This window comes from Cynocephalus volans, chromosome 2 (genome assembly GCF_027409185.1).
Source record: "Cynocephalus volans isolate mCynVol1 chromosome 2, mCynVol1.pri, whole genome shotgun sequence".
NCBI classification, from domain to species: Eukaryota; Metazoa; Chordata; class Mammalia; order Dermoptera; family Cynocephalidae; genus Cynocephalus; species Cynocephalus volans.
Window position 1 is genome coordinate 123,700,893 of NC_084461.1, and position 24,100 is coordinate 123,724,992.

Here is a 24,100-nt window from a genome sequence, read left to right on the forward strand (position 1 = left end):
CCCATCCAGAAAGCACATGAAGAGAAAGATGTCTTCTTTCCAGAAGAGTAAAGTATACTGTCAAAGGAAGAGGTATTGGATGTTACAAAGGGAAAAAGATAGATGCCCACTACACCATCAGTGCCAAAATTTTAACATTTCCGTCTTCTCTCCTAATGAATAGGTCAATTCTATTTCAATGCGTACATAAACTTCATGATGGTGATATCCTATTCTTCCCCAGATATGATGGTCAGGGACCTCAAGGAAATGGCTTTGCTTTTCTGTAGTGTTCCCAGATCATTGAACACGAAGGGTCCCATCCGAAGGATCTAAGCCAATGCTGTAATGTTGTTTGGCTTTTCTAGATCAGAAACACTAAGTAATATGTCTCTGCTTCATTAAAGACAAATTGTAGCAGCCACTGTGGATGGGAGGTGGTAATTACCACTTTCTTTTGTCCCCTCAACTAAGGTCAAATGCCTCTGTGTGAATTTGGGAAGATGGCAAACTTGGCTGGCTATGGGTGAGTAGCCTCCATGACCTCATAAGTCTTTGTCGTCTAACCACAGTGATTAGAGAACACAAGAGGTCACTAGCAGGAATGCTTATCCTAGAACATCAGAATCTAAAGGCAGAAGGCCATGTAGAATCAGGGAGCAAATTCCCCAAGGGACCCTCTTAGTCTATATATGTGGAACCTATCTACATTGTGTTCTGTCATCTGAAAGTATAAGGTCTTGTAAAGATTTCCAGAGAAGAATCCTAGACTCAAAGAGCTGGAAGGAACTTTTGAGTTATTCTTGTCCATCTCCTTACTTTATAGTTGAGGGAAATGAGGCTCACAAAAGAGAAGGGATTTACCACAATTGCAGCAAATTGGTGTCCAAGCTAAGACTAGAACCCAGTAGTCTTAGATCCTCTTCCAGAGTTGCTTCGGTTTTACCTTGTGGCCACTCTTGGGTGGGTTGTGACAAGACTACGAAGTTTCAAGCAGAAGAAAAATTTGGAGTCAGAAGGTTCCATTTGTCTTGGAAATATGAGACTCCTTTTTGTAACCATTTGCTCAGATATGTGGCTCTTGAAAAAGGCCTCAATCCCAGAGCACAAAGAGAAGATGAGGTAGAAAAAGCTCCAGAACTCTGCTCCCTAAAGACAGGATAAACATGGTGTTCCTTCAGATTTGGCCTACCTATTGGGAATTCTGGGGACTCCATAGATACACTAGAATGTCTAGGATATGCTTGGCAGTGTATGCTAAATGTTGTGTCAGCCAGGTGTTTTTCTGGTTCACGATCAGCACAATCTCATAATCTCAAAGAGGCCCATAACCTTCAAAATGTTAAGAAACACTACTCTAAAATGATGTTCCCAAACATGGCTTGTCATCAAAATTACCAGAGGAGTTTAAAAGCACTAATACCTGGGCCCCTCCTCCTGAAGGGTGAATTCAGTGGATCTGTGTTGGGGCCCAGAAAATCTACACTCTTTAGAAGGTCACCAGGCTCTAAGCTCTAGACGAAGATATTAATGGAAATGCTTTCCTGGAAGGGAGAAAGAAAAATTACCCCAGGATTTGGCACCTTAAAGCTATTCTGATATAAACACTTCAGGTGTTTATGGCAAAGAGAAAAGTAGAATTCCTGGGTAGGAGAGGGAGCTGAAACCCAAGAAGCCATAGAGAAAATAGTGGAATTCAGAAGACCATGGTTCTGTTATGTTGCATGGTAACCACAGCTTACATCTGGCAAATCAGCTCTTTCACCGATTTGTTTAGCCCATATTTTGTTTCCCTGGCTGTACCCTCCAGGAACTGTCAGATTCTGTGAATCCCTAGTCCTCAGGGTGGTAGAGCACTAGCTCAAAGCCACCACTTCTTAACATTTTTATAGTTCAATTATGCATACAGTAAGAATTTAAGTGCCTACAGGATGCTGGGTACTGTGCTAGCAGTGAATAAGATACTCACCCAGTCATCATCATCCTTACGGTCTAGCATAGGTGCTGGATTTTTTTCATAGACTGAGAATTGGGTTTATAAAGAGATATTTTCCTTCATTTTAATGGCTCCATAGCACTGGTTTCCCTGGGATTCCTAGAACACACCAAGCATTTCCTTGCCTCCAGGATGTATATATGCTGGGTTCTCCTCTAGAACATTCTTCTCTGCACTCTGCCTGGTCATCTACAACCTAAACCTAATGGGTCTCAGCTTCAATGGCTTTTTCATGAAGAAACCTTAAACTGACTTCTCAATTTAAGGTAATTCCTCCTGTTACCATGTCTCAGAGTACCTTACACTTTTTTTTCATGGCATTTATCACAATTTTTTATAGTATATTTATATAATTATTTTTAAGCTTCACTTAAAAAAAATAATTCATACGATACCCATATATAAAATACAAACAGTAAAAATGGTATACCAGGAAAAGAAAATTAGCTTCCTGCTCCTGACCCTATGATTCTCAGTTCTCCTTCCCAGAGGCAAATGTTATCATCACTTACGTATCCTTCCAGAGACATTATTGGTATTTTTATGGGTCTCTGTAATCATTTATTAAGCAGCTCTCTTCTCTACTAGACTGAGGGTGGATACTGTGTCTATTTGTTCATCGACTTATCCCAAGTACTTGACATATAATTAGAAATTTGTACGTGTTAGTGGAATGAATGAAAGGGTTAAAAGAACAGAGATTGGGTTAATATCTAAGCTGCCAGCTCTTGTATTGAGCACACAGTAAACTTTGTTGATGTTCCTGTGGACACCCAGATAGATTACATTTTCCCACTTCTCTTGTAGTTCAGCGTGACCATGTGATGAGATTTGGTCAGTGGAATATAGATGGAAATGGTAGAGTCTCCCATGCATGGTCCTCCATGCCCTCTCCCCACCATAATGACTTTGGAAGCTGTGTATTAAAGATGGCAGAGACACAGATGGAAGAACCTGGGTCTCTGGACCACTACTTGGAGAAGAGCCTCTCACTTATTAGGAACACCAGTTTAGAACTTTACCTGAGTGAGAAATAAACTACTGAGACTTGGAGATTTTCTGTTAAAGCAGCTAGCGTTATCTTATCTGTACACTGCCTTACTCTCCCCTGGCCAATGATACCTCTCCCCAGAGCCTTTCCCTGGGTTCCAGACTCAACTCTGCAAGTGTACACTGAACATCCTTACTAACATGCTGGTTACTACTTCAGACTTAATTTGACCAACACTGGGCTTGCTATCTTCCCCCCCACCAGCTTCTCCTTCACCAGTGTGGCCCATCTCAGTGGGATGGCACCACTTTCCACCCAGGCGTACAAGCTTAAAACTCAGTGTGATCCTGGATTCCTTTTCTTATCTCTCATCCTCCACATATCCTCTGTATATATTTTGGATTCAGATACTTCTCTTCTTCTCCATTTGTATTACTCTGCTTTTTGTCACTTATAACAGAATACCTGAAACTTGGTAACTTATAAAGAAAGGAGATTTATTTCTTACGGTTTTGGAGGCTGGGAAGGTCCAGGAAGCACATCTGGCAAGGATCTTCCTCTGGTGGGAACTCTCTATAGGGTTCTGAGGCAACCAAGTTATCACATGGCGAGCATGGCACAAGCAAGAGTTAACATGCTCACTTGCTCTCCTTATAGAGCCACCAGTCTGCTCCCTGATAATCCATTAAACCATTAACCCATTACTCCATGTATGGATTTATCCATTCATGACAGTACAGTCCTCACAATCCAATCACCTCTTAAAGGCCCCACTTTTCAAATACCATAATCAGATTTCCCACCCTCTTAACACTGTTACAATGGGGGTCAAGTTTCCAACACATGAATTTCTGGGGGACGCATTCAACCCATAGCACCACTGTTACTACTATCAGTGCCTAAATACTACTGTAACAGCCTCCAACTAATCCATCTCCCTACTCTACTGTAGCTACCCCTCCAGTCCATTCTCCATTCTGAGTTATTTTCCCAAAAATAGATCCAATAATGCCAGCCCCTGCCCATACTCACTTTAATACCCTAGGCTGGCTCCCTTCACCTTGAGGATCTAGTCCAAAATGATTTTGAAGACCCTGTGTGATCTGACCCAGCATCCACCCTACAGCTTCTTCTGTGACCCCAGCCCCGCTGTCTGCACTCCTGTCACACCAAACTCATTTTTGTTCCTCATTCACATCATCCTCCCTCTGCACTCTGGCTGCTCCCTCAGGCCTGGACTACTCTAGAACTCCCTCTTCACTTGCACCACAGCTGCTCATCCTTCATGCCTCTGCTTGAATTTCACTTCCTCTGATAAATGGCCTCTCTAACCCCTGGCCCAGGCTTGTCACCTGACACCTCCTACTGCCCATCATAACTCTCTTGACACTTGATTGCTGTGACTTAATTGTCTCTTTCCTGTCAGAGTTCAAGTTCCTAGAGGGCAGGGCCTGCATACTGTTCAGCCTTGTCTTCTTAGCCTCTAGAACAAAATAGGAATCACTCTTTGTCTGTTAAATGAATACATGTGAGCAGTGAACTAGTTCAATAATTGTCCATTTAGGAATATCAGTGCTATTTCATGATAGCTAATAGTTAATTCACAGAGTTTCTCTGCAATTTGAGTCAGAGCAATTTGTCTGTACATATTAATGAGAAAACAGAACCCCAAGGAAGGGCACAGGTGATCTGACCCAGGGAGGGCAGGTGAGGCAGTCACAGGGCTCTGGCTATGACCGCACTATCTCCTCCTCCCCCTCCTACTTTTCTTGTTTCTGAGCACCAAGCAGAAATGTAATGTCATGACACATTGGGGGATTTCTTTCTTCCCTGCATTTTTCTGATGTGACTGCAGCCTGGGGGGTTGGGGGAGCATAGGCCCTGGGAGGAAGAAGGCGGGTGGTGGGGAGGTTAGCTGCTGCATTCCTCAGCAGCCTCCGTTTGCATAACTCACAGAAAGAAGAAAGAAGTTAGCAAGATTTGGCAGACGCTCTGGGCATTCAGCTCCTGTTCTGGCAGCTGCAGAGGCTGGGCTGAGCACACGCTCTGCCAAGGCCAGGGAGACAGGCACTCTTTCCTGGCCCAGTCTGCCAAATGAGGTAAAGGGGGTCAGAGCCTTTGTCTAAGATGGTGTTCATAGAAAGAGGTCCCTTCTTTCTGTCCAGCATGGCAGCCAGCTGGCCATGAGCCATTAAGTGTGTATGGGGTAGGGATGGGTGGTAACATCAGGGCCTCAGTGCAAATCCTTCCAGTTGAGGGGCTGGTATGAGCATCACACAGCCTAGGAGGCTATCTCAGCCCCTCCTCCACCCTGGAGATGTTGGAGGGGGCAGACCCTGGGCAGATGTCCCCTCCCAGTTTCTGGGGCCACTGCCATCACATTCCAGAGCCGACTGAGAGCCACAGAGCATAGCTTGAGAAAAAGCGTGAGGCCCTGCTCACCATGGAAACCAGGCTTCCTAGGAAAAGGTCACATATTTGATGTGGCTGTCATCAGGGCACCTTAAATGCAGCACTGTTCCTATTTTCCTGAGGACGCTGCTGGCAGGGAAGGCCTGAGACATTGGCGGTGGTGGCTAATCTGTTTGCCTGGCTTTATGTGGACCCCAGTCACAGTTTCCCCTTCTCAGCAAAGCCTGGTGCTGTACCCACTTACATAGCCTGACCCCAAATTATACCCACCAGGCAGCCCTACAGGTCAAGCCTTAAGTCTGGACAGGCCCTACTGTGCCTAGAATCTAGAAAAAGAGGTACAAACAAGACTCATGAGGGTAAAACTGGCAGACCTTGTTAATAATAGTAACAGCTTGTTAATAATAGTAATAGCTATCATATAATGAGTTCTTATTCCATGCCAGGCCCTGTGACACGTGCTTTGTATGCACTGTAAAGAAAACTGAGGTTTTGGGAGGTTAAATAAGTTGTCCGAGATTATTATACAACCAGCAAATGGCATGGTCAGATTTTGAACCCAGGTTTGTCTGATCCAAAACCTGAACTCTTAACCTCTACTGTATTTTCACTCATTCATTTATTCACGCATTCATTCATTTATTCAATTGTCCATTCATTCATGTATACATCAATCATTTAGTGAGAGCCAATGATGTGTTTATAGACTGGACTGGATGCAGGGATTCAGAGCTGCAAAAAGACACACTCCATGACCTCCAAGAGTTCACAGTGGGTGAGCAAACAGATAATGACAATATGTAGTGTGATGAAAGCCATGGGAGAGGAACACCAAAGCTGCTGTGGGAAGAGGACTAATTTTCCTTCCATTGTCCAAGGCTCAGTGGTGTGAGAGCACAGAGAAGGAGTGACTAACCCATCCAGGACTGGGGGTGGATGGCAGACTTTCTCCACAAGGTATTCAAACACACACCTGGAAAAAGATGACTGTGTGTGGGGGGGTTGAACTTGGGTCACACTCCTCAAACCTGGAGTCTCAGGACCTGGAGCTGCATCCACAGCTAGAAGAGAACATTACTCCCAAATGAACCTGATCAGGCCCCCCTTACCAAGCACAGTGCTTCCCAGAGCCTCCCAACCCAGCCAGTGTCACCAACAAAATGGAAAGAAGTCAGGTCTTCCCAGAGAGCCTTGGGTGAGTACATGGTTTACATGACATGACCATCCTTAACCCAGACACTAGTGGCATGAAGGAAGAATGGGCTGGTAGCTTCTTCCTTCTTTCACACTCCCATTGAGGCCTGCCTGCTGTCAAAAGCTGGGGGACAGTAAAAATAAAACTAGTGCCTCATTGCAAGGAAAACAACCCAGTGACTTCTAGGTTGGGCAAGGAAATAAGGGTTAGGGAAGAGGGTGACTTAATTCCTCCCGTCTGTCTGGTTAATACACCCACATCATATGTCTTTGGGGAAGCCTCCCACACAGGCTGTGATCCACTAACGGCAGCACTCCAGCCCTGAAAGGAGCCCTTTTCCTTAGATGCTCTGTTGGTTAGTAATAGCGAAAATGCTGGGAGGGAAGAAGGGAGGGAGAGAGGGAGGGAGGAAATGATGGTCTCTGAAGAGCAAGAGGACAGCTGGCTTTCTTCACAGCTGTGTGGGTGGCAGTGAGCTAAGAGGTCCCTGTTCTCTTCTCCATCAATCAAGGGGGCAAATCAAGAAAAATGAGCAATTTTAAAAGTTCAAGGAAAAACACTAAACCACAACAACCTCCAAATTATATTAATTTGGTGGTGGTCTGACACTCCGGAAACCAATCATGGGAAGGGGCAATTCTAATTTCCTCCTCCTGCTTTTGGATGAGGTTAGCCTTTCTTTCTTTTTGGGGGGTTGGTCTCCATGAAGCAACATTGCCTGGTGCCCTTTTCCATGAAGGCCTGGCCTGGGTGCCTCACCACAGCAAAAAGGAAAACACAGAGCCTTGTCCTCTCCTCTCTGGACAATGGTGTCCAGGACAGGAGTTCACGATCAGTGAGGAGCTTGGGCCCTCCTGGGCAAGGTCAGCATCAAGTAAAATTGCATCAGTGAATAGTAGTCTTGTGTGAGTTACTTCACCCCTCTGAGCCTCAGGGCCCTCATCCATTAAGCTGGGGATAATAATACTACCTACCTCCGTAGGGCACTGTGAGGATTAAATAAGATCGCATAAGAGAAATGCACTTTAGAGCTGGGAAACACTATACAAAAATTGTGTCCTTATTTTTTCTGTCTTCAAATTCTTTTTGTTTTCTTCTTTTGCCTCCTTTTTCTCCTCCTTGCATCCCCTTTCCTCCCACTGCCCTCTCTGTAGTGCCCTCCTTTACCTCATAAGGACTTAACATATCTACAAAAGAATTCCTGATTTTCAGGGCCCCTGTGAACTTGCTTCTTCACCCATTCCTTCCCATCTTGATGAACAGAACCAGCACATACCTTGTTTCTCAGACTAAAATCCAAGAAGTCATCTTTGATTCCTCCCTTTCCCACAACACCCACATTCAATCCATCAACATGTCTTATAGGTGATTCCTTCCAAATATATCCTGAATTGGACCATTTAGCTACCTCCTCTGCTACCACCATCATTCTGGCTACCATCAGCTCTTGCCCAGATGACCACAGAGGTCTCCTAACTGGTCTTGCTTCTTTCACTTTTGCTCTCTAATACCCCTTCTCTGCATAGCAGAGTCATATTTCTGAAACATAAGTCAAATCATATCATTGCCCTGCTCTAAACACTCCATCGGCTTCTAAATTGTTCACCATGGCCTAGAACGGTCCATGTGATCTAGTTCTTGCTTCCATTTTCCTCCATGACCTCCGAGGATTATGCTGCAGCTGCAGGGGCCCCTTTCTGTTCCTAATACATACTAAGCTTATTTTTGTCTCAGGGCCTTTGCATGTCTGATCCCTTCTTGTCTGAGTTCAGATGTTACCTCCTCAAAGAGACCTTCTTTGAGACATCTATATGAATGAATTCTGTCTTAACCAACTCTCGAGTACATCACTGGGTGTGTGTGTGTGTGTGTGTGTGTGTGTGTGTGTGTGTGTGTGTGTGTGTGTGTGTGTGTGTGTGTGTGTGCGCGCGCGCGTATGTTACTTATTTCTGAAATTGTCCTATTTTATTTACTCATGTACTATTGGTCCATGTGTCAGTGTTGTCCACTGTTATTCTCCAGTCACAAGAATAGTACTTGGCTCATTCTAAGAGCCCATTCAATTTTTTTTGAATGAATAAATGAATGTCCTTACTACAACATCACTTCTTCTTTTCTTTCCCTACCCGCACTCCATCAAAATGCCCTCTTCTTCAGAGTGCAGATCTCATTTGGAAGGTGATAGGGAGGCCTCCACAAATATTTGCTGAATGAATGCAGCTAAAATGAATTACACCAACAAAGAATGCCAGCTTCTTACAGCATAGCTATTCCCCAGGGTATTAACATTCTCAAACAGGAAGCTTGAATTTCAGGCATTGTTGACAAAGGGAAGAAGTTCAGGCCAGCCAACTTTAAGTGGTATTTTTGGACAGAATTGCTGTTCCATGGCTTCTTAAATCCACAAATACTAATTAAGACCCTTTAGGACTCCTTTGAAAGCAAGGTTAACATTAAAATGTGAAACAGCAATGAAAAAGCACTGTTTGTTTCTAAGGAAAGACTTGTGGACTGGGAATCACAGAGCTGGATTTCAATCCTAGATGTGCCACTAATTAACTCCTTAGACAGGTTGCTTAGGATAACCAACATTTACTAAGCATCTAGTCTGTGCTTGGCCCTGAACTAGGCACTTTATTCGCATGTATAATTTTTGCAACTCTTCAAGGTAGATATTTTTAGTGTCTCTATTGTATAATCAGGGAGACAGGTTTAGAGAGGTTAAGTATCATGCATGAAGGCACTCCCCTAATAAACAGTGGAGCCTGGACTCAGACACAAATTTGGGCCTGCCTGCACGCCTATTCCTTCCACTGTACCCGAAGGCACCCTTTCGTGAGTCTGTAAACTAGGAGCAACAGAAGAAACTCTTGAGCTCTGAGGAACTGCTCTTTAAGATCTTTTTTATATGATGTCTTCGCTATATTATTTCTAGATTTGGGAATAAGAGAAAACAAGTGTGGCACAGAGAACTCATTTTGGAGTGTAGCTTAATGGTTAGAATGCAGGCTTGGGAATTAGGCTTCCCAAGTTCACATCCTGCCTTTACCATTTACCTTAAGCATACATTTAACATTTCTGTGCCTCAATTTCCTCATCTATAACATGACTACAGTGAGAGCACCTGCATCCTAAGTGAAAATGAAATCATGCCTATAAAGTATGCAGCGCAGTGCTCCATATACAGTGAGCACTCCATTAATGTTAAATGCTTATTAACATAATAGAGATTATTATGAACATTATAAGAGAAAGTATGTCAAAGGAGGCTGAAAGGGAAGCCCACAGAGAAGAGGTAGATGCTTTTCAGTGCTCGAGGGGCCAGATTTCTTCTGATGGCCAATCTTGAGAGGTGGCTGCAGGTTCAGAGGCTCCCAGGGCCACTGTATCAACCAAAGAGATGCCCAGAGACCTTTGCCAAGGAGAACTCCCATCAGCAATAGGGGCAGGAGGAGAGAGAAGCTGAAAGGCAGGAAGCCCTGAACCTGCAGGAAACATTATCTGGAGAAACAAAGTATGCTTGAAAAAGCCCAGCCCACTGTAAGGGCTGGAGATTGGAAGCTTGGAAGCAGGAAAGGGAGCCCCAAGGAGAGTTCAAAGTAACTCACCACTCCAGTTATTTCTGACATCTTTACTGTTTTTTCTCTGATAACCAAAGTAATACATTGGTACTTTACAGAACTTTATGTAATGTAAGTAGCAAAAGACTCTTCTGTCCAAGTTAAAACAAAAGGTTTTTTCAGTGGCTAGCCAGTAGGGGGATCCGAACCCTTGACCCTGGTGTTACAAGGCCACGCTCTAACCAACTGAGCTAACCAGACAACCAAAAAAATGTCTTTTTATTGAAGTATAATACATACAGAAAAATGCAGAAGTCATACTCAATGAATTTTCTCAAAGTGAGTACACCTATGTAGCTAGCATCCAGACTATAAAACAACTTTATCAGAATACCTGAAGTCCCCCCTCTGCCCTCTTCCAGTTATTACTGATCCCAATGGGAATCTATTTCCTGATTTCTTTCACCATAGATTAGTTTTGCCTGTTTTTAAATTTTAAATAAATGACGCCACATAAAATGTACTCTTTTGTGTCTGGCTTCTTTCACTCAGCAATGTGTTGTATGATTCATCCATGTTACTATTTAGTGCTTCATTGTATAGATATATCACAATTTGTTTATTCATTTCATCACCAATACTAATGGGCATTTAGGTAGTTTCCAGCTAATTATTGTAAATAATGCTAAGATCACTCTTGTACAAGTCTTTCTGTGAACATATGTACTCATTTCTCTTGTGTATACTCCTAGGAGTGGAATTGCTGGATTATAGGGTATGCATATGTTTGACTTTGGTAGTTACTGCTGCCCGAAGTTTTAAAAGGATATGTAAAGTACATACATGATCTCTGTGTGGTCTTCTGGAAAAACTTCAGAATGTCACAACTCTCTGAGAGAAGACGATGAGGAGGGGGCAGTCCAGGGGCACTTTTCCATTGGCCTCCCAGTGATCTATTTGCCTCCAACTACCCAAGACACCATGCTACATGATGTGCCCCGAATTCAATTTTCTTCCTGTCATCCCCATCCACCCTCCCCAACAGAGGCCGCTCTCTAAACCCAACCACACTTTCAGGGCAGCATTGGATGGCATGTCTGTCCACTTGCTGGCCTTAGACTGGATTTTAATTGTTTCCTATATTCATTGTTCCATGTAACAAATATTGAGTGCCTTCAGCTCAATTGTATTGTTTCAGAATCTTGGATTGGAGCAATGTACATACCCCTATCCTCATGGAGCTAATATTCTAGTAGGAGTAGATGGACAATAAACAAATAAGAATATGTTAGTGATGATAAGGGCTATGGATAAATATCAAGCAATGTGAGGAGAATGAGAATGGGGTGGGGGAGGAATGTGTTATTGTATAATAGGGTGGTAGGCAAGGCCTGCAGAGCAGACAGGATATGAAAGACATGATCACTCTGGCTATTATTTTGGAAATATGCTATATGGAAGCCAGGTGGAACTAGGGATGAAGTCATCCCAAGAGTCCAGGCACGGGATGATGAATTGGATTGGGTGAAGGTAGCTGCAGTGATGAGAAGTGGTTGCATACAGCATATACAGCATATATTCTAAAGGAAGGGCTGACAAGATGTGCTGATAGATTGGCTGTGGAGCATGAGAGGGGAATCAAAGATGCATTGTTCATGCCAGGAGCAATGTTGATTGAATGAGTGGACGTCTTTCCTGGGTACAGCCAGCCAAACTTCTTATGTGAAAGGTCTATTCTTTCTTGTCCCGGGGGTAGTATGATGTTAGTATTAAGACAAAATAATTGGAATCAGACTACCAGTCCCAGCTCTGTCACTTACTGTGTATCCTCAGGCAAGTTACATAATCTCTCTGAGCCTCAGTTTCCTCTTCTGGAAAAATGGAACAGTAATAGTACTTCCATCACAAAGTTGTTGGGGATACTGAGGTAGTATACATAGATAGGCCTGGTATAGATCCTAACACCAAGTCAGTGCTTCAAAAATACCTATGTTAAACCAGTTCCCAGTTAAAACAAGCAGACAGAGGGTGTGGAGTAAGGATTATCTTTATTTGGATTGCGAAGTATAAATACGAACCAGGTTTGGAAATACAGGTTGTAACAGTTCAGAAATGGCACCAGAAACTTCCAGAAGGGACCATGACAGCATACCTTTGTAGTTTTGGTGAGGTGGATGGGGTTACACAAAAGCCTTCCCTACCTCCAACCTTCTCTGTAGCAGTTGGTAGGTAATCAATTACCAATTATCAGTCAGCTTCAATGTTCCCTTTTCCACCTCGACCTTCTTCTTTGCTAAGACCTTCTCCAGACTGTCCTCTGCTGCACTGACCCCTGCATGGAGTAGCACCAGAAGAATGGCAGGAGTAAGAGAAATGTCTTGACACAAGGGAGGGTGAGTTCCCACTCTGTGGGTCTGGAGCCATAGGGTGAGGGAAAGCTGCAGGCATGGAAGCCCAACCTCTTCTGAGATTTGGCAGGGAGAGGACACAGGGAAACATCGATATCTGTTACACTTTGACATCAGCACCTTGGGCTTTCAAAACACAAACAGTAGACAAAATCGCCTAGACAAGACTGCAGTCCAACTCATAGAGCGGCTCTGACCAAGTTAACCCTACATCCTGACCATACAGAACTCCCCATGTGGTACTTTGATCATGGAAGGTCTTAAAAAATGTGGACAGACAATAAATTACTACAGATGGGTGATAGAGCCATCTCAGATTTGCAGCAGGGGAGGATGACACCGAGCCAGATGGTAGGGATGTGGGGTGGAGGGCCAGGAAATTGCAAAAGTAACAGTCTAGGCACTTGAAATATTATTGTTAGATTGTTAAAAACTAAATAAATTAACATACATAGAATAAAATAAATATATAATTTAAGAGGCATTTTACAAACAAACAAACAAAAAATAGTTGTTATTTTTCCATCTGGGTAGAAGTCCCAAAATTCAGAGTTCTCAGGCTTGTGGTATTTCACAGTTAGCTCATCAAATCCAGCTCTGGAGGGTCCAAATGGCAGATCCCTCAGTGGCTGCTTGAGTACATGGCTTCTCAATCTTTGTTGCTTTCTTTCAGTTTACAAATCTTTCCTTCTTGCTCTTCTTCCTTCTTTTTTTTTTTTCAGTCAAAGATCCTGGAGCATATGGAATTTAACTGGCATTTTAATCCAGAAGAGAAGCATTTAAACAAACTTAGGGGAGGGAGTGGGGCTTGGTAGAGGAGAATCAGAAGGGCATGAAGGTTCCTCATTTTTGCTTTCTTCTGACCCAGATCCCACTGGACATATTCTGTTTGGCACTTGAAGGCTCTGGTATTTTGGCAAAGCAATTATGGGAGGCCCAATCGAGATAGCAACTGGGGATGAAGGAGTCTTTGTGACTAGTTGTGAAGTCCTTGCCCTCTGCAGAGTCTGCAACCAACCTGTGTCTTCTCAGAGGTAGCAGCAGTCCCCAGCCGATTCCTAAAGCACAAGAGAAAAGCATTTAAAGTCTAGTCCAGTCTATAGAGGTCTTAAGAGTCTCCTGGGTCCAGTCTTAAGAAGTGGATTGATCATTTGGGAAGGGGAGGGAAGAAAAGGGGATGGGTGAAGCTGTCCCATCAGGCATCTTTCTTGGGTATCTCTCTAGCAATTTTCATCCTAAGTGGAGATGAAGCACCAACAGTCTTTTCAAAAATAATTCTGCAATGGGACCCTGACTCCACATTAGCCTGCCCCCCAACTCCTAGGTCAAGAGAAGAATTAAGCACTCATTGAAATAGATCCCAGAAAGGTGATGATGATGCCAAGGGGCAAAGGATGGACCATTACCTTGAGCACAGGTCTCTCTCAGTGGGTATTAGTCACGCCCAACTTCACTTTCTCTTCATTTTCCACATCGTAACCTCCTCTCCTATGATATCTGAGGAAGATAAGTTTTGTGAGCAAGTCCTGTCTGCTATGACAAACTGCAGATTCTTCTGAAGAATTCTGCCACAGTAGTTCCCTCTACTACTTGGAAAAGCCTAGAGGGTATGGCAAACCAACCGCCCTGAAGGATGCCTGTTTCTGACAGCAGCCTACAATTTACAATGAATTTTCACCTCATTTATTTGATCCTCGCAACATCCTTATGAGGTAGATAGACAAAAATTACAATCTTTGAAAGATAACAGTCCTAAGACAGACAGGTGACTTGTCCTAGGTCTCATGACAGATGAGTTGCACTGCTTGAAAACACACATAGAGTACTTGGTAGGTCTCCTTGCATGGAAGCATGGTCTGAGGTCCAGATGCCTCAGAATTGGAAGGATATTCCAATAGCACCACCCATGCCTTGACTACCAAACCACACACAAATGCTATCAAAGAACAGATCCAGGAGAAAGAAATGTGTGAAGAGGTGGCCCACAGAAGTAGGAAAAGAACTCCTGTGAGGAACAGAACTTACTATGGCCTGGCAAGTTTTACTCTGTCCTCTAGACACTGGACTCATATCATGACAGAGAAACCAGGTGTTTGGAGAATCTGCACCCAGGAACTAGCCCAGGATTTGTGAGGGGATGGAGAGTGTCATGTGATGATCAGGTAGAAGACCCAGGAAGAGGAGGAAAGGAAGTGTTTGCAGACACAGCACGCAGGGGCCCCCAACACTCACCTAAACATGAGAAGCCCTGCGATGACAAGCAAACAGACAGATGACAGCACCACAGCCACCACAGCCAAGATGGTTGTGTGGTCATATGTATACAAGCGATTTTCCACTGGGAGACTCAGCCCATGGCACCTTTCTCCGTGGTAACCCGGGTGGCAGCTAGATCAAGACAGAACAAGAAAGAGATAAGGTTAGTTTTTTGGCCTCTCTCTCTTGGCAGTGGCCTATCTACATAAGCCAAACCCCATTCCTCACACCATCAGCCTAACAACCCCTGACCATGATCCCTGCCCTTCCTCTATTCTTCTCCTTTAGTAGGAGATTCTTTAAAAGCCCCTCTGAATGTTCTGTCACATTCCTCCCTCACTTGGTGCCCTCCCCTCTTCCATTCCTTCTGGTTCTCTGGCCTAAGAGCCCTGCTCCAGTCAGGGAAAAAGCAAGAGTGAACTTGAAATTCTCAGCTAGGTATGTTCCACATGTGGCCGACTACACGTGTGTTAAGGCATTCTGCTTAAATGACTTAAGAGGAATTGGACACAAGAGCTGGTGGGTTGAGTAGTGGGGATTCAGTATCACTCCCTCTATTGAGGCCCCTCAACATTCTGACTCAGAAATAAACCCAGCTGTGCCCATCAATGCGTCCAGCATCCAGTCCCTTGCCACCACTGCCCAGCCTATTAATAGGCCCTGTTCCTTTGCCAGGAGTCGTTTTCTCAAGTTTCCTTCATTTAACTCCCAGCTCCTCCTGGGTGCAGGGCCCAACTTGGGAGCTTAACTTCAGCCTTTGGCCTCTGAACACTGGGTTATCAGGCCTCTTTCATCACAAGACAAAGTAAACAAACCAAGACAACATCTTCCTGTCCAGCTGGAAGAATGTCAGAAACAATCCCTTGGCTCTTCGCACTGAAGAAATAAATCACATGGCAACCGCCACTTTTAACACAAAGCATTTCCTGAAGCTCTCAGGAAGACTTGGAAGGGCTTACAGTTGAAGACGCAAATTCACATCCCTTCATTTATCTGAGCACCTTTGATGTAGGCAGGAGACCAATTTTACAGAAAGGTGGAGTTGCTTTCCCAAGGTCACACAGCAGGACAGAAATGTGGATGTGGATTGTTGAACTCTGAGTTCAGGTGCTATCCACTCACATCCCCCGACTGCCCACCTCTCAGCCAGGGGATGCAATGGCATTGTCTGCCTGGGGACTTTAGGCCACTAGCTGCTGAAGGAAGCCCTGAGAAGTTGGTGGTCCTCTATTCTGAGCTGCACCTTCTCTGGGAAGGAGGTTGGGCACCTGATGCCTCAGAGCGAGGAATCCCTTTTTCCTCCTGAGAGGGCAGCAGGCAAGCTGCAAGTAGGCCTGTCCAGACCTGGCAGTGCCAGAGGGGCCAGGCTGGGTGGCTCTACATCCCTGCCCCTACGTTCTTGCTCTGTGCCTCCCCTTTCTCAGCTCTTCCTGAGCAACCACCTCACTGCAGGATAAATGTAGGTCAGGCCCATTGTACACACAGCATAGTACACAGTTCCTTTCCAGCTGCTCCATGCATCTGTCCCCCCAGCCCAGGTGGGGAAAAACTGACCCCCATCCTACCAGGACATAGAGGAAGCTCCCAGGAGTACCCCTGGGAAATCACTGTGTACAGAAGTTTATAGTTAACAAGCTACAACCCTTATTAATTAGTTCAACTTAGCCTCATAACACTCTGGTAGGTAGTTACAGCCTCATTTTATAGATTGACAGGTTAAGATTAAGAATCAGAAAGGTTAAGTGATTTACCAAAAGTTCCACAATTAGGAAGCAGCAGAACCAAGACTAAAAACCAGTCTTGGCAGATTCTAAATTCATGATATTTTCTACTGTGAACAGTGCTGGTAACCCTGAGGAAACACCTGTCTAATAGGTTCCTGGGGCTGTCTGACCAAACTTTCTGGATGTAATATTATTATCATTATTATTTATTATTCACAGCTTGAATAATAAATAATAATAAATAGCAAACATTAAAGGCTTACTACGAGCCAAGTACTCTGTGCTAACTGCCTTATAAGGGTCATCTTATTTACTTTCTTTTGGTGGCTGGCTGGTATGTTGGTATTATAACACCACAGTCTAATCATCTAGTCTTAAAGCCATCACTGTGAAGTAGGAGGTACTATCCCCATTTTAAAAATGAAGAGACTGAGGCTGAAGTTCTGTTAAACAACCTACCCAAGATTACAAAGCTAGTGAGTGGTAGAGTCAGGATTCAAACCAGCAGTCTGGATGACTTCAGAGACTATGCTGTCCTGGGGGAAGGGAGGCTGTAGTTGAGTCTGTTTTTCTTGTCCAGACCATCATTCAAACTCCACAGGTAGTTACTCAGATGATAGAAATAAAGCTTGGCCTCAGAGTCCTGCAACTCAGTTACATAATTCCTCCACCCCCACCCTGAGTCAAAAGGATAATAATGTAAACATCCTAATATTAACTGCCCCTCTTTGCAGACGACTCCTGGCTTCCCCAGGGAAGAGGGTGGAAAGATGAGTACATTCCAAGCATCCCAGAGTGGGTGCAAGATTGTGTGTCTTGCTCAGAGCTAGCCATGCACCAAACTAAGACGTACTTCCTAGCCATGTCTGTGACCCACTTCTGAACCTTGTATAACAACAGAAGCAAGAACTCTCTAGGGTCCAGAGACATCTTCCAAACTGGATTTCTCTGCCCCTACCCCAGGAGGTGGAGGGGGCACCATTTGATGGAGGAGATGCAGAGTACGTGAGTTCTAGACTGGTCCTGCTGCTATTTCTAGGCCGGTGATCTGGGACAAGTCACATTACCTTTCTAAGCTTTGGTTTCCTTGTGTAAAACACAGGGATAATACATGCCTAGCTCACTAGAGTAGTGCAAAAAGATCAAATGAGATAATATTGACGAAAGTGCTTAATAAAAGGCCAAGACCCACATGTGTATAAGTTATTACATAAGCAGACTCCAGAAGGTACTGCCCATATCCTGAGGAATGGGGCATCAAAGTCACATGGAGCCAAACAGAAGGGGGCTCGCCATTCCTTCTGGGCATTTGGGCAGTGAGGCCAAGTGGAGACCTCAAGCCTGTCTCTCTTCTAGCTCTAAGTTCTCCTCAGCCCAACTGTCCCCAGGTTTCCTCCAGCCCCAGGAAACTTTGCAGTCAGAAACCCTAGGAAACTACTCTTTGAGGGCAACTTTTGGCTGGTGACACGAAAGGGTTTTCCTGTTCTTGGTGGCTGCAGAGGACAGGTTTAGGAAGCCGGCTAGCCTCGAGCTCACCCCAGTGGCCTGGACACACCCTGGCTAGCAGTTCCTGGGTCTGGAAGCAATGAAGAGCCAGAGTGTCCCAGACGTAGGTAGGCAGATGTCACATTCCCCCAAACCAGGAGCTCTGGGTCTTCTACTACATTCTGCCCTGAATACCAAGGGCTGGAGGCAGGAGGCCGCCAGACTAGAAGCAGAATCCACCCCCTGAAAATCTGCTTAGCAAGCTGACATAAAGTCTTCAAATCAGATTGCTATGCTTTTAGGCTAGTAAAAGCCTAAGAGACCTCTAGGACAATAGCTTCCCTTTATAAAATCCTGCTCAAACTCTGTAAGGACAGAGATAGAGAAATATTATGAGAGCCAACACCCAGTGTAGCCTGGGGACATGAAGAGCATGCCGAACCAGGAGGCAGGCACCTGAGACCCTGCCCTGTTTCTATCCACTTATTTAGCTATTGATCTCAGGCAAATTACTTCCTACTTCTGGCCTCCAGTTCCCTTGTCTTTCCAGTAGTGATAGCAAGCTCTGCCTACCCAAGAGAGGGCTTTTGAAAATCCCAGATGACTATATCTCCCCACCTCCTACAATAGTGTATAGCACCAAATAGGTGCTCAACATACCTGTTGGGCTCAACTCATACTAAATGTAAACCCTGAAGCTCTAGGACAAATGAGAAAAGGCATCATTATGGTTATCATCACTATCCCTAATGCCACCAAAAAGGTGGCCCTGGGCACACTTATCAAGTTCTCTGAGATTAGGTGGTCAGTTGAGCTCAGCTCTCCAGGAGAGCAGCCTTACAAGGCTTCTCAGCCAAGGAGTGGAAGCCCCATCATCCATCCACCAAAATGTCCTGGACCAATTTGGCCCAGACAGATTCTTGGCCTCAGTCTGTCTTGACTACCCTCACAGTTACTTTCTCCATTCTGTGCTAATGATGCCATTTAATAAATTCAAGACAAACATTTCCTGCTCTGTCCCGAGACCCGAGGAAGGATAATATGGGGATTCTCTATGCCACTCTTAAACAATCCCCTCTAATACCAAGCTCCTGACAAAAATGTTATAGGAAAGGACACACAAGGATGTTATAGGAAAGGATACACAAGTGACTGTGGACATGATGGGGAATGATAGGTCTGTCTGCCAACTGTCAAATACAAGGCAGCTCTGCTGTGTGTGATCAGACAGGACAAGGAAGATTTAAAAAGCCAAGGGATCTGTACTAATCATGGGTAGAAGAGACACCAGGCAGCCAGACTTCTTGATGGGTTGGGAGGCAGTGTGCTCATAAGAGTCCTGGCCTTATCCAGGGTTTCCTGGGTCACAGGCCCCCACAGCCTGCCTCCCCACAGGGAAGAGAGTGGATGTTTGCAGCCTGACGTGGGGTATTGGCTTCAGGCACAGTGGTGACATTATGCCTGCCAGAGAGCATGGCAGTGCTGTCATCCCTGAGGAGTTGCCAAGGCAGCCGTTTGCTGGGTTTAGCTTAGGAACCCATGGCCCCTCCGCCCACACCCCTGCCTAGGGAGGGGGTGATGCTGCCTAACTGGTGGCTGATGCCTGCAGGGTCAGGTTCCATTTCCTGTTAATCCTACACAAAGGAAGTGTTCTCCACCCCTATGGCCAAAGGCCAGTACCCTCCATGTCCCCCACCTCCTGGACCTTGCTGGGGTAAGGAGTAAGGGAAAGGGAACTTCAACCCACCCCCATGATGATCCCTCTCTACACAGTCCTGCCATGTATTAGAATCAACCCACATTTGCTCTCTCGTGTGCACACATACCCAAGTACACACACATCTGCACAGTGTGTGTCCACATGAACCTCATACCTGCCTGTAGGAGCCCTACCCCACCCTGGAAACCCACTCTGCCATGCTTCCTACTGGTGTCTCCCATCCAGAATGGGACATGTGGCAGCAATAAAGGACCTGACTTCATGTGCCAGCTCTCCTAACCACAAGCTCATTTTTGGGTGAGGAGGAAATGTCTCCAAGGATTAAAGAGTGTCACAATCCCGTGCCACAGGACACTGTATCCTATTCGGGGTTGGGGGTTAGGGGCCCTTCCGCTGACTAAAAATGTTTCCCCTCCTCCCAACTTCCTCCTAGTGGTTGAGAAGAAACTGGGTGAAATTATGAACTCAAGGAACAGTGACACAAGAAATAGCTACAGGGCTGACAAAAAGTGTAGTGACAAGATTCAGCCCTAGGAAAGGGGCACTTACATGCAGGATGGAGCCCGGAGCTCCTTCACATATTTGCATTCTCCATGGATGCAGAAGTCCTTGTATTTCCGAAGACATGGGTCTCTCTTCTTCCCTAACCCCCTGCCTTTCTTCTTTCTTTTACCATGTTCCTCCTTGCTCGGTGTGGCCAGAGCTTGTGGCTTGGAGGAGAAAGCAACTGCAGGAGAAAGGCACCCTGTTAAGTCTTTGACTATTTGTGGGGGGAGGGAGGTCAGAACAGCATAGCGGTTGGGAGGAGTATGTACCCTTTGATCCCACCAGAAGTCAGAGGCCTGGGAAGGCCCCTTGGCTCAGTGAAGGGCTGAAGGAGGATTAAACAGAACCACCAGAAAGAGGGAACCTCAGGAGGAAGTAGAGGCTAGGGTGGGTCTGAAGGAAGTCATTTCACAAACTCAGTTTAAGAACCTTATTCCCAGAATACTAGCTTCTGTCGAGTAACTGCAGCTCACTGGGCAATTCCACCAACCTCACCTCCACCCCATTGTCCACCTTCCACCCCCATCTCCTACTTCCCTATGCCCACTTTGTTCTATTTTGGCCTTAAGTCAGCCTCATTTCCTGATGCTGCACTCAGTGACCCACTTGCAGGAAGACAGTGTCACAGACAAAAATTGCTTCTGGAAAAGGTACTTGGAGGTTTTGGCGTACAGGCCTCCAAAAATTAGAACAGTGTTCATGTCCTCAGGTGGCCCCCTCTGGGGTACCCATTAGTACCAGGGTACCAGGAGCCCAGGGCTGAGCCTGACTCGGGAACAGTAAACAAGACATCTCTGGTCAGGGCCTTGCTTTCTCAACTTCAAGCAACATAGTTACTCTGCTCTATGCCCTTTACAGCTCACCCACTTTCTCAAAGATCCATTTGCCTTTATTCCCAAATATCCTTTTTATAGCTCTCTGGGATAGGGGCACAGTATGTACAAGGGGTAGAGAGATGCAAAGTAAGGAATTTCCAGAAGGAACTGGAACAATGATGACTCCCCTCTTCCTTCCAGGCTTCAGAGAGACTGAGAAAAAACAACTTTGCTTAGACATGCAGCTGGGACTGACCATGGGCTACACCTATCAACCCAGGGGTCTGATGCCAATCCCATCCCACTCTCTAATTCCCCTGGGTCACCAGAAGGAAAAAGGTACCCACTGTCCATGGCTACAGCCACATGTCTTGCAGAAGTGTGAGCGTGATATATTAGACTGGGGACCTGTAATCCGCAAGCTGGAAGCAACTTCAAAGAATATCACAACCTTCCATTTTCAGATGAAAAACTTGAGGTCCCACAAGGCAGAGTGATTTGCCTAAGGTCATGCAGGATTGGTATTAGAAATGTGGTCTGTGGACTCCACATCCAATGTTCTTTCCCACAACACCAAGCTCCCTCACACACCCCATCTCATCCCTTCCAAAAGTCTGGAGCACCTGAGATGTTGAGCCAAGAATGAATGGTCTCTGAAGTTAGCAGACCTGTGCTCAGATTTCAGTCATATTAGCTTGGACAAGTTGCTGAAACTCTCTGAACCTTTGGGTTTTCCGTCAAATGTGTTTAGAAAGAGTTACTATCTCAGAAGATTGCTAAATTAACCAGGATAATATGTCAGGTGCCTAGAACACAATAGGCATTTAATAAATGGTAGCAGTTATTTGTTTTAGGTGATAGGATCCCCAGACCTGAAAAATAGTCCTCACCCAGGAATGCCAAGAGAAGGGAAGAGAAGCAGATGACAGCAGCCCCATAGTTCCTAGTCTCCTCTGGTCTAATCCCAGGGCCCTTCAGAGCTCAGAAAGTGAGGCGGGTGGTCAGAAGAACCCAGTGACCAGGGCTGTGGGAAAGCAAGGCAGGAGAGCCAAGCCAATCAGAAACAGGAGGGAGAGAGTGGTGGGATGACAGCTAGGCTCCTGCTGGGGAGAGGGAGCAATGAGTCAGGTCTGCAGAGGTATGAGGAGCAGCCAAGTGGGTGGGGGGTGAGTCACAGCCCAGCCCAGCCCTGCCCAGCCCAGGAGAGTTCAGGCTGTTCAAGGCACGCGTGACCCCAGAGGGCCACTGTGAGAGGATGGAGTGTGGGAGCCCAGGCTCAGCTTGGGAGCAGACTTTTGATTTATACAAAGCACAGAGAGCACCCAAAGGAAGCTCTGGGTATGGAGGGAGAAGGGCAGCTGAGGAGCAGGTGGGGCTAGAACAGGTGGGTATTTTTTCCAACCAAATATATAGTCATTCTGGGGCCACAGGGCTTAGTCCCTGCTCCACCCTAGAGAATCGTTGCAGGTGGCTGGGGGTAGGGAAGCGGACAGGCTCTGGACTCTGCCCCATGCCTGTACTCAGCCACAGCCACATATGCTGGTTGGAGGATTCATCATGGCCTTTCCCCCTTGGAGACTCCTCAGGGGAATCAAGGTGATCAGAAAATCTCCAGGCTTTGGGTAGCATTCATAGACACCCACCATTTCAATTCAGCCCCCTAGGGTCCCAGTGCTCATCATTCATAGCCTCCCGCAGAGGTGCCAGCCTCACTCAGGGAGGCCAAGAGTTCCTCATTCCCCTCTGTTTTCCCAACCTGGAGACAGGTGGATGGAGGAGATTAACACTGCACACTTTCTGTGTGCCTGGGCATGTCCACATCTGTTATCTCTATCTTATACATAACACTCACTTGATGTGGGAATTAGGACTGGTGCCCGTTTTTACATAGGAACTCAAGGGAAAGCATCTCAACCACTCCTTGTTCCTATCACCCAGCTTATCTCAAAGGAATGTACCAACCCCTGATAAATTGCCTGTTTCAATTTGCCCCGAAGTACCCAGAAAGACAGCAACCAGGCAGGTGAGGCCCAAGGAAAAGAAACATAGCGGGGCTATATTCCAGGATCCCTCAGTTCCCCTGTCAGGCCGATCAGCCTTTTCTTGAGGTCCTCCATTAATACCTCCAACCCACAGGGGAACCCAAACAGCGTGAATCTCAGATCCGCGTATTCTTCAACTGCCCACCAGGGTCCGAGGATGGGCGGTCCCCACACCCACCTCTGAAAAGATCCAGATCTGCCTCTTCCAAGTCCAGGACTTTCCGGCCCCGGCTGCCTCCCTGGGGTAGCAGCTGGTCGGTAGATCCAGTGGGAGGGTCCGGATTGCTGGTTCCAGCCGCCAGCCCTCTCCGAAGCCGCTCCAGGCTCTCGCCAGTCACCAACGCCGAGAGCACTACGGGGGAGGGGCGAGGCCACATCAGACATCCCCACCCAGACCCCCGACCACGAGCACTGATGCCGATGCCCGCCCACCAGGGCACACGGGCCCCACCAAGTGGCGCGCGCCGGAGGCGCTGCAGCGACCTTTTCCCGTACCCCCAGCACACAGCGCCCCCAGCACACAGCGCCCCCATCCCCCAGACCATCGCGGGTGTCAGCAGCCCTTTTACCTGCAGCCAGAAAGAGCTTCAGGACCACCGACGGCAGCAGCTTCATGGTCCCGGACGAGGTGGAGGCGACAAGGCAGCAATCACTTTGGAGGCGGCGGCCACGCGGCGCTGGCACCAGAGCGGGGCTGCAGAGCGCAGGAGATTCCTCGGGGCACCGTCTACTGCCCGCCTTTGGGCGCAAGCCTGGCTGGGACCTGCACGCAGCTCGCGGTCGCTGTGCGTCTGTCTGCTCGCCCCTCAGTTCAGTGAGTCCGCCTGAGCCCCTGCGTCTCGGTCAGACAGTCCAGCCTCGTGCTGAGCGCAGCTCCCAAGGCAGACGAAGGGCTCCCGGCGCGCGGCCGGGAATAAGCTCCCGGAGGCGCCGAAGCTCCGCCCCGCCCGGCGCCGCCCCTCCCCCCTCCC

General features: G+C 46.4%; 1 protein-coding gene across 1 annotated transcript; it reads right to left on the minus strand.

Annotated features, from left to right (window-relative positions):
- Nucleotides 1–12,162: 12,162 nt before the first annotated feature.
- Nucleotides 12,163–24,066, minus strand: HBEGF (heparin binding EGF like growth factor). The gene is made up of 6 exons (XM_063086432.1): nt 23,699–24,066; nt 23,308–23,481; nt 20,276–20,453; nt 14,774–14,929; nt 13,948–14,038; nt 12,163–13,599 (listed from the first exon to the last, which is right to left on the minus strand). The coding sequence occupies exons 1-5, from the start codon at nt 23,742–23,744 to the stop codon at nt 13,966–13,968; spliced, it is 627 nt and encodes a 208-aa protein (XP_062942502.1). The 5' UTR covers nt 23,745–24,066; the 3' UTR covers nt 12,163–13,599; nt 13,948–13,965.
- Nucleotides 24,067–24,100: the final 34 nt, after the last annotated feature.

What these genes read in the sequence shown, in the direction of transcription:
- HBEGF (XM_063086432.1), bottom strand. Translation starts at nt 23,744, where the DNA reads ATGAAGCTGCTGCCGTCGGTGGTCCTGAAGCTCTTTCTGGCTGCAG. An exon ending in GAAGCTCTTTCTGGCTGCAG is followed by an intron (nt 23,482 to 23,698) that starts GTAAAAGGGCTG and finishes CCTCCCCCGTAG; the next exon opens with TGCTCTCGGCGTTGGTGACT. An exon ending in GCAGGGCTTCTCATGTTTAG is followed by an intron (nt 14,039 to 14,773) that starts GTGAGTGTTGGG and finishes TATCTTCCTCAG; the next exon opens with ATATCATAGGAGAGGAGGTT.